Here is a 10,676-nt window from a genome sequence, read left to right as displayed (position 1 = left end):
TATTTGGGTAGATTGCAATCCCCGTTCTTTGGCCATAGAGTTGTTTGCATGGTCATTCTAGGGTACGTTCAGCACGCAGACAGCCATACGGCTCAAAGTTGTTCCAGGCTTCTGCCAGTTAAATGTGAACGGAGGCTGGACTCCTTCCACTTTCACATGCAGTGCTGTCCTTGCATGTGGGGCCAAGCAGTGTTTCTTTCCCTTTTGCCACTGGCACTTACAACTTGGCATGCAGAAAACTGACACCAGTTTTGAGTTTTTCAGATGAGCAGCAACTTCAGGCTGCAAGGAGAGCTCAGGTAAGTGCCAGCAATGGCTGCTACGGGTGGTGATGTGGTGGAGGGTTCCTCCCAGCGCTGCTGGGCTGCTAGTGCCATATTGCTATGGAGGACAGGGCACAGCCCCGGAGGGAATACAAACTAGCCGTGATATGGAGATGAAAGTAAAGGTTGTTAAACACAAACATACTGAGCATAATAGGTATGTACAATTTATTTAAAATACTTTTGAACATACATTAAAAAACCTCACTATTTATACAGTCTAATTTCTAGCAACATATACAGATACTGAGCAACTACACTACATGCTGAGGTAAGAACATACTCGAGCCAAAGAAGGCTGAAATACACTTTATATCCATATAGCTTCACATGTAAAAACGAGACCCATTAATTGTACCTCTGCTTGCATTGTACATGGGAGAACATCACTCTTAGGTCTGTCACACAATTTACATTTGGGAGTCGATGTTTAAACAGTTTGTAGCGTACACTTTAAACCCAACTATGAGAAATTCCAACCTAGCCTGAGCAGCTACAGTGTAAATGTTGAAAGCAGGGAGGAAAGCACGGGGCTGTTCTCTTTCACAAAAAAGACCTAACTCCATTCTTAACTACAACAGATGACGCTGCTCAGATAATGAAACTGCATCGTGGCTGCTTGAACATAACCCACTCTCTTACACCGCCTTAGCCTACAGTTACGCCCCTTGTTACACTATATGTGGCCTACAGTAAAAACAAAATGCAGGTTTCCAACACTGCTAATTAATGTTACCAAATGACTTAAACAAATCCATGTGATCCACGCAGATATTTTTGTTTCAGAGCCTAAAAGCTCAGAAGTTTCTTCAAGTGAATTGGAACAGGTATGTCACTATGTCACACCTCGGTGCAACCAACCAACCTTCCACCCCCTTTCAAATAAAATGCCATAATGTCAAAGTTGTAACTGCTGTTGTGGGGCAAGAGCACATACCTGCCTGGTTAAGGAGAGCACAGAGGACTGTGAACTAGCTTTATCAAACAGGAAAAGTTGCAATTACATCAAAGATACAACTTGTATGCAGGAAATCCTTTCCACAACTAGGCCTTGTATACCACCCTTTGTTACCTACTCAGATTTAGGCTTAGGCTCCCAATTCTAAAAAACATTACCATTCTCATGATCAAAACAATGTAGAATTGAGTTTTAAGGCAGCAGAGTGTGGGTGAAAACATTCTGGGCAGTGGATAGACCAGCAGAAATGCTGGTTCACAGAGTTACATACTGGCTCTCTGCAAAAAGACTCAAATGCTCCGTCAGGGCACTGTTCTGTACAAGCATGCAGTAGCTGTTCTCTTGTACACGGCTTTGGCTTTGATGGGGATGGGAGCCACCTCGTGTCAGGCCCACGGACCAACACCAAAGCTGACTTAAATTATGTTACAGAAGAAAACAGTAACCATTACAGTCCATAAAACTGGGCTAATGTGTAGCTAGGGATTTTCACATTTATAAATTAATTCAGCATCCTCCCACCAGTGCTGTTACAATAAAAATAAAGCTATTTAAGAATTCTTTTCTACTACTTAAGATAAAAAGCTGTGCTTTGTTTCTAACAAGATTAAGGGGGAAAAAAAGTGGCAAATACGACATCCAAATGGTTCTTGTTTTGTGATTACCTAGATAAAACTACTCTACCCAATCTCAAGTAGAAGGCAGACTGCCATGTTTCACTGCAGAGAAAACTGGAACATTCAAAAGATAAAAATTCAATTAAACGCTTCTAAATTTGACACTCTTTGGGACAGCAGTTGTTCTCAGTAAAAAGCATAGAAGATTCCAAAATCTTTAATAAGGACAATCATAGGAAAAGCCCTAGGACCAAGGATTTCCAATTGTGCTAAAAGTACCATACGTGCTAAATGCATGTATTAATACAAACTATGCACCGTTAGAATATTTGTGTGCTTCTTCAAGCACTCACAAAAGTATATACATATCTTTCTTTGAATATGCTCACCTCTTAACCTACAACCATAGATAACTGCTGTGGGAGAGGGAACATCTCAGAACTCAGTTCAGTCACCCTGAATGCCTGCATGCTTCTTGCAGAAGTTTAATTCAAGGCAGACACCAGTCAGAGCAGCCTTCTGCACTGAATAAGTGAAAGCAGTTGCAAAGTGATTTGCTTGTAAGACTTCAGACTGTACCTGCTGTATCCCTATCACGGCACAAAGGCTGAGTGGCTTAAGACATGAGGCAGAAAAGAAAATGGGTTGCAAAGACAGCAGATTCTAGTTTCAGAAGGCTAACAAAAATGGTTGGAAACTTCTAAGGAACACGTAGCTCATGATTCCCAATCCTGTGAACAAAAGCCAAAATTAACATAATTTACAATCACAACCATTTTTATGCCATGAAGTTAATGGAATTTCCAAAGTCCATGGCCGTACATACATTTTATAGGGTAAAATGAATTTCAGAAGCTGTAGCACCTACATATTGTAGAATGATATAATTGTTTCAGTGGAAGGGACCCATCTAGTCCATCTCCTTGCAATGAACAGGAGCACCTACAGCTCTTCAGGTTGCTCAGAGCCCCTCTAACCTGACCTTAAATGTCTCTGGGGATGGGGCACCCACCACCTTCTGGGCAGCTCGTGCCAGTCCCTATAGATTTTTGAAAATCAGAGGTTTTGATTGTGGGTTATTATTTTTCCCCAGAAATAGTACCATTAGCTAAAAAATTACTGTCTTTCATACTTTCAACAGTTGTTTCTCCAAATTCATCATTCATAGCTATGAATTACTGAAGCTAATCTTGAAGAGATCTCTCATGTCTGACAGATAATTGTACAGTAGTGAAAAAAACAAAACAACAGAGCTCATGGTTATAAATGCAGCTTAAGATAAGGCTGAATGACTGGTTTCCCAGATTTCCAATAATACATCTTTTGGCTCAACACTGTGTTACTTAAGACTAACAGTAGCAAAACAGTGTGATTAAAAAATGAATCTGTCAGCTTTACGAAACTGGCTTTTAAAAACAAGCCGTGTTTGCCATCGTCCTACCTTACATATGAGCTAACTTGGTTCATCTTTACTGCTGATGGAATGGGCCGTGCTTTGCGGTACCTGGTACACCAACTCGTCAGCAGTGCCCGGCCCCAGCTGTCCCTTTGGTGTGTCATACAGTGCCTGTGCTGAGGATGCGCTGTCTGTCCTGGACAAGAGCTTATTGTAAGTTCCCACCAGTGAAGGAGCTTGATTCCCTGCTGCTTTGAAGGTGGAAATAGAAGGAACACCAAGAGGTGTGCTGGGATGACTGGACATGTCCATGACTATTGGAGTTGCGTATTCTGGTCCAGTTATAGGCAGTGGTTCAGCATAGGCATGATAAACTTCTTGTATAGGTGAATTGTAAGGGTCCAAATCAGCATAACTCGCTTCTTTTCCTTCCTCTGGTTTGAAGGTTGATCTCTGATGAAGAGTGCCGACTATGCCGCCTACCAGAGGCTGAGCGTACTCTGTATTGCAAACCCCAACAAAATGAAATAAAAAATGCACTTAATGGATATTTTTCTTACAGCAGCAACACATTAAACACATCCTGTCAACAGCATCATGGAAAGTATTATCCTGGATCAAAGTACTGGTTGGTTTCTGTCTGTCATATTGAGGTGGTTCGTGGGGGGGGGAAAGAAGCAATCTTTGCCCAATAGATTGAGCATAAGCTATCTGACAGCACCCTGATAGCTCAGGTTTGTCATTCTTCCCTTGTGAGCTACTACTACCCATGTTGTAGAGCTCAAAACTAAAACTGTTTTGAAACGTGCTTCCCCGAAAGCTTAAAAGTAAACGGAATTATCCTGTCTGGTATTGGATAAGAAGTGGTCCTCGGCATGGAGGGTTTGTCCTCTGAGACTGGGAGCCAGCACACAGCCAGCTGAGACACTGCAGTCTGACAGATAATCTGAGTAATAAAAGCTGGAGGTGAGCAAAGCAGTCACCTAAAATCAGCCAAACATCCAAAAAGAGAACATCATTACTTCTGCGTGCTGTAAAGCCGTAATTCCTGTCCATCTGCCAATTTCTGCCATCAGCACGTCAGCACAGAACCAAAGGCAGTCAGTCATCTTCCTCTATTGGCCACTTCACCATAAAGGGCACGTGCTGTTATCAGGAACTGATTTTCCAGATCAAAAGGATGGCTTAATCAGACCGTCAGCGTAGGGAACCAAATGCCACGTGTCAGATGTGTGCATAACGTGGAGAAGTTATTTTCAATGCATGTAACCAAGGCTAAGGAAACAGTGCGCTCATTATGGCATTTAAAACGAGCAGCTTTCAGTTACCGCTCTAACCCGGGGAAGTGTGTGCCCCCAGCACATCACCAGTCAATGGATGCATACTTTCATGGGACTCGCTCAGAGAACGGATCTGAAAAGGCCTGCGTTTTAAGAAATGTTCTTATCAGCACATTCATTTCTATTCATTTCCCTTCACCTCCCCCAAGCAAACACGAAACAATTACACGCAGTCACATTTCTGCCATTTCTTGGCATTTTGTATATCTCACACGGAAACAAAAAAGTACCTGCAGATTCTGTCTGCAGCATTGTTGGAACTTCTCTTGGTCTGAGGCGGCCAATTTCACTGCTGCTGTAGCGTACAGGAGTTTCTTCATGTTCTGCTGATTTCGTAGGGAGAAACTGCTTCATTCCTTTCCACCACCCTTCACACAGTCGAAAAAAAAAATAAAAATGAAAAGCATAGATACTAATTCTTTGTTAAACTATTAAAGTGTTTTACGCCATGTCTTAACTGCCCGCCCCCACTGCAGTCGTCAGGTCCTGCTGCAGTGCTGGGGCAGTGCAGTGACTTCCCCCCATGTGTCCCTTAATCACAGTGCTGCTCCTACCCAGCACACGTGTCAGCTTGCAGAATGCAACACAGAAAATCCTGCAAAGTCGTGCAAGAGATCAATTTATAAATCAAGTATTTACACAACATTATCACCCAGGAGTACATGAATTAACGGGCTGTTAATATTTCTCATTCATTTTGTTTAGAAGCAGCTCATTGGTGAACATCTGCAAAAACTCAGAGTATTTTTAACTTCAGACGGGCTGATAAGGAGTGACTGTGGTCACGAAAGTTCTCTTGGGAGAGAGGGTTGCCTTTGTTACACTCATTCCCTTCCTCTCCCTGAGTAGCCAAAGCCGTTCTGGTTATGCTGTCCATGAACGCATTTTATTTTAGCTGTAAGAAACCATCTTGTAGGCAAAGAAGTCCAAGAATGAGCAGACTTAAAACCACAGAACAGTGTTTAGCAAAGTATGAGGTAGCCTGCGGGGAGGGCACAGCAGAGGTCCCACAGAGCACAGCAGCAACGTTTTTGTAATATTGCATTCTGCCCCATTTCAATATTCCTTTTAAAACAGACCCATGCACTGAACATTTCAACTTAAACCAGAAAGAAAAAAAAAAACAGCGTATCCATCATAAGCATTTAAATACAGGGGATTTTGACACAACGTTCTAAAGCAACTGTGCTGCGACCTGTCAGAAAATGGACACATAATAAAGAAAAATAAGGTCATGAATAGGTTTCTTTTCTAACCAACAAGGCTGTACATGAAACTGCTAGAGAACAAAGACATGGATGTGGCTATTTTGTAGCATAAGGTCAGAAAAATGAAGCGTAGTTAGTCATGCAGACAGTGCAAGCTACGCGCTGCACCAGCTCTTTATGCTGCAGCACCGGAGTCTGTGGGACTCCTTCAAAGAGCTGCTCTTTGGAATTGTCTGACCTGGAGTTAATGGGGCATAAGACTGGGAAGACAGAAAACATACCAGGGAATACAAGGGGACACTCGGGATACAAGTCATCCCACATTGTTACTAGGACAATGGAGGAAGAGAAACTTGACAGGCTTCATACACCAAGATGAAACGGTTTTTTCCAGCACAAAAGAAGTACCAGAAATAAAAGACTATTACACATACCAAAAGTTTCCTCATAAATGATCCCCTCTTCATGCAATTAAGAGGCTCTAAAGTTGTTTCACTTAAAAAAGACTGCCGCTGTAAGCTGGAACTGGAGATATTTTCCATTTCCCAAGAAAATGCAGAGAACAAAAAAGCCAAGTCTCATAAGCAAACAAGTTCTGTGCTCCCACTTTCTGCTGGTGGAAAATGTTACAACAGTTTGAAAACATTACACTGAGAACGTCAAGTAAAGGATTTCATAAGCTCACGGTGTTACCTGCACGATCCCAGTAAGGTAGGTCATACGTGCCCTCCGTTTTTTTCTTGCTGTGTGAAAAGGACAGAGAGTATTTCAGCCAGTCTGCCTACCAGAAGTGCGTCCGTGCTCAGCAACCGTCACCTCGGCTCTAACTGCTTCTCAAGCTTACAGCCCAAGCCCCAGCAACCCGGCCTGCTGCTACTGGGAAAATCAGTCTTCAGAAAAAGCACTTGAAAGGAAACTGTTTACAAAAAGCACTTCCATTAGGCTTGCTCTTCAAATGAACGTTTTCTCATAAAGAGAAAATACTGAGAAAAAGCCCTTCCAGAAGTGTGGATCGTGTAGTTCCCATAGCAACACATGCACAGTGCTTCATTCCCACACACCAGACCAGCATTCTACCCAAGTACTGTTATTAATCCGTTCATTTACCGGTTTCTCCAATGCCACGCACAAACTAAGATAAGAATCAGAGTAGTGAAGACCATCACCAGCACTGGAACCAGAACTGCTGCCAATGCCACATCTGAAAGCCATTAAATTAAGCGGTGTCAGACAGAAGTGCTTCTCAGAAATCAGGTCTTATTTTGCAAATTACTTGGGTAAAGCATGTAGTTTTCAGGTAGAGCACCTATCACACTGGTTCCCCTGCTAAGCTAGCCTGTTGGATGCTCACACAGCTTAAACAGCAATTACTGTCTTCTCTCTTCTATGTGTACGCACAGCCAGTACTTCTGAAAGCTTTTCCAACAGAATAAATAGCTTTGTTTCACTACAAATACGTTGTTCTCATAGAAAAATGGTATTCTATCATGAACACGGAATATCGAGAGCCCAGGAGCATGCAACCACTGAAGTCTGAATCTCTTACAAGAAGTAAATACCACAATATCCTAACAATCACAGCTCGTCCATGCTGGGTTTATGTGTGCCATGAGGGCATGTTCTGCCCGCTGCTACCCAAAGGACACTTCACCAATGCCCACATTTGCAGTGATCTTGCTCTCTTTCTGACATCTTTTTGAATAAACAACACAACGACACCAGGTGTGTTTCAAATTTCATGTCAATGGGACTGATTAACAGAAGCTTATCTATATCTAAGTGTCTTATACTAAGAAATTATCAGATTAAATGATAAAGAGGTTACTTCTAACTAATTCTGAAGAGAAGTCCAAGTTACAACTTCTCCTTTTGAGAAAAGCTCATTAAGTAATTAAAAGTTGAACTCATTTAAACATCTTTACATCCCTTAGAATACTGGTTTTGTTGCCACATGCTGTATGCCACTGAGCATTTTCAACATAGGAATCTTTAATGTATTGGCAAGCATTAAAAAGACTCATGTTTTGTTATAGCATATAAAAACTGACAAGCAAAACTAAACTCAGAAAGCACACTTAATATACTGCCAAGTACTGTAAGCAGTTCCCAAATTTCTACTGCTTAAGTTCGGATACCTTTGGTTACGCTTGGAGTCACTGTGGTGTTTTTTATCTCAGGTGTGAAAGTTGTTTTATCTGTCTGCAACGAAGTCTTCACCGAGTGGATGAAGTCCTCACCGATGTCATCAACCTTGTTGGTGTTGTCCTGAGGCGGTGGTGGTGGAGGCAGCATGGAGATTTTAGGAGCACGGACTTTAAGAGAGAAGTATTTATAAATGAGGTTGGTTATTTTTGAAGCGCTGGCTTTACGTGCTTCCTTGTTAAGTGAAGAGCTGGAGAAGTTTGTTATAAAACTTCTGTTCGTTTTATATAATGAAGGAAAAAAAGCTATGAATCAGTAAGGTGGAAAGCGAGTGACTGCTGTCTCTTGAAACACTTTTTCAATTACTCTGTTTACACACAGAATGGGAAAGTTTTCAGTTGCCTTACCTATACTGAACTGACATCCTAGCAATTCTACTTTCATTGCAATTTTCTGGTGCCATTTTAAGGGGTTAATCCTAACAAATCGTGCAATAATGGGTGGGATGAAATTATTGCGAACCTCCTGGTACAACTCAGTGTTCCCTTGAAATACCTAGGGAAGAAATAAGAAAAGAAGAAAAAGACATATACTGTGTTAGCCGAATGTAATAGTAACTGAGTAATTGAAACCAATTTTGATATTTCACACAGCAAAGATGAGCAGTGGGGAATGCTGAGAACGTTTCATACCCAGAACAGTGCTGCTGCCTGACCATCCCCACTCACCCTGCTGAAGAAAAGGCTGGTGTGTGTGTGTGTGCAGACCAATGGCAATACTGGCTTTGTTTCTGCATGCAGTATGGGACTGACAGTTGGTACCCTCTGCCTTCCTCTAAGCAGAGGTACTGTGCAACAGTGTACTGATGTGACCCAGTAGTGTTTGCTACACAAACACTGCGTTTGTATGGCAATAAAAATGATTTTAGCTCAGTTCTTTCTAGGTGTTTTGCACTTGCTCTTCAAATACAGCAAGCAGTTGTGATAGTGTGAAAGTAAGTATTATTTGAGTCTTCACACTGCGTAATCATTAAAGAACGGTCTGTCCTGTGAATGGATATGGCATCTATTAGGAAGAATTAAAGTCTAGTATGTAATCACACCGTCCTCTAGTGGTTGCTGTCTGCAGTGACTTGGCTGCAAGCAAAAGAAGACAATTTACATTAAGAACTCGAAATCTCTGGGTCAAAACCTCTTCAATAATAGAAGAGAGCAGAAATTGCCTAAAGAATGAGCTAAAGCTGATCCTTCACTTGCAGTTCTCACACATAAAGAACTCAGCAAATCTGCTACACATCACAAGAGAGGGGACAGTAACAGAGCAATGTGCATTTTCAAAGCGCTCACAGTGATGCTTCACGTTGCTTCGGATGTAATTCAGAAGTTAGTTATGGCATTTACTAGCACAAACCTGAAAAATAAATGCTATGGAGATGTAGGATTTTTCTGCTCACTCACGCTGTAGGTGAACACAATCCAAACTGTACAGAAGCACCAAGGTGCTTTGGTGTTTCATACTCCATTTACGAAAAGACACTGCAGGATAAATGGCTGCAATGTCCAACAGGTCTGAAAGAAAAGCATTATTCCAGGATACTGGCCGTTCAAAAGCCAAAACCAAGAAAATCCCACAGCAGCCTTTAAGAGAATTGTGTCTTAGTTCCCTGACCTCCATAACGTGCCTATCCCCACTCTCAAGAGACACACCACCCCCATTATTATTGCTACTTAAACTTGAGTTTTGGTTTGTCCTTACTTAGTGATTGTCTTCATGTTTGAAAGCACCAACTCATCAAACAAATGCATCAATTTAGTTAAGAACAGAAAAAGGTTTTCCTGGTGGTATGCCAGTACCCATTGCTAAGTGAAGGCCCATGCTAAGTTTGGTACCCTAGCAACAAAGGTACACCGGAGATGAGAGAAATCAGCACCTCTTTGTCTGTGAGTCTCTCAACGCTGATAGTCTCACCTCCGGTTTTGGAGGTTGAGCATGTAAGAACGAAGGCAACAAGAATCATTAGTGTCAGCCATAATCAGAGAATCATAGAATGGGTTGGGTTGGAAGGGACCTTTAAGATCATGTAGTTCCAACCCCCTGCTGTAGGCAGGTGCACCTCCCTATAGACCAGGTTGCTCAGAGCCTCATCCAGCCGGGCCTTGAATGCCTGCAGGGAAGGGACATCCACAACTTCTCTGAGCAATCTGTTCCAGTGTCTCACCACCCTCACAAGCATTTCCTTTCTTCTTTATTTTGTATAGAAAGCTGTTAGAAGGACTTCTCTTGAGCACTAATGCACCTCTAGAAGCTCCTTTCATAGAGGACCACAAAAAGTCTTGGCGTCTTGGAAAACTTTCTAGTCTCCTGAACAGGATTTTCAGGCATTTAAAAGAAAAAACAACAGGGAACTGCAACTCCTGAATTTGCCTGGTATGCAGCTCTGTAATAATGAGACAGAGAAAACTGTGTGCATATACATCCAGAAGTAAAGCTGTATCAAATGAGATTATGCCAGTCAAAGGGAAAGCCTGTCATATTCTGAAGCCTCACTATCAGTCCCTTTTTTGTGTTGTCTAAGTACTTTCTTTCACAGCTGGCACTTTGGGTATGTTTGACTACTTGCACACTGCACCTAAAGATACAAAAAAGTGCAGAAAAGATCTGTTAGCCTGTAACTTCAAGCTCCACGTTTTGC

General features: G+C 42.0%; 1 protein-coding gene across 6 annotated transcripts in view; it reads right to left on the bottom strand.

The window, feature by feature from the left end:
* Positions 1-474: 474 nt before the first annotated feature.
* DCBLD2 (discoidin, CUB and LCCL domain containing 2) overlaps positions 475-10,676 on the bottom strand; it is a 310,431-nt gene continuing 300,229 nt past the window's right edge. For 5 of the 6 annotated variants that reach the window (XM_046939846.1, XM_046939850.1, XM_015296044.4 and 2 more), the window contains 6 exons: positions 8,392-8,539; positions 7,978-8,154; positions 6,950-7,043; positions 6,536-6,585; positions 4,865-5,002; positions 475-3,794 (listed from right to left, as the gene is read on the bottom strand). In XM_046939846.1, coding sequence (XP_046795802.1) covers positions 3,352-3,794; positions 4,865-5,002; positions 6,536-6,585; positions 6,950-7,043; positions 7,978-8,154; positions 8,392-8,539 — 1,050 coding nt within the window. In that variant the 3' untranslated portion in view covers positions 475-3,351. The remainder of the gene's footprint in view (positions 3,795-4,864; positions 5,003-6,535; positions 6,586-6,949; positions 7,044-7,977; positions 8,155-8,391; positions 8,540-10,676) is intronic. The other variant, XM_015296035.4, reaches the window with a different exon arrangement.

Source organism: Gallus gallus, chromosome 1, assembly GCF_016699485.2.
Source record: "Gallus gallus isolate bGalGal1 chromosome 1, bGalGal1.mat.broiler.GRCg7b, whole genome shotgun sequence".
In the NCBI taxonomy this organism is placed as follows: Eukaryota; Metazoa; Chordata; class Aves; order Galliformes; family Phasianidae; genus Gallus; species Gallus gallus.
The sequence above is the reverse complement of the archived record's forward strand: the minus strand, read 5'-3'. Positions and strand labels throughout refer to the sequence as shown.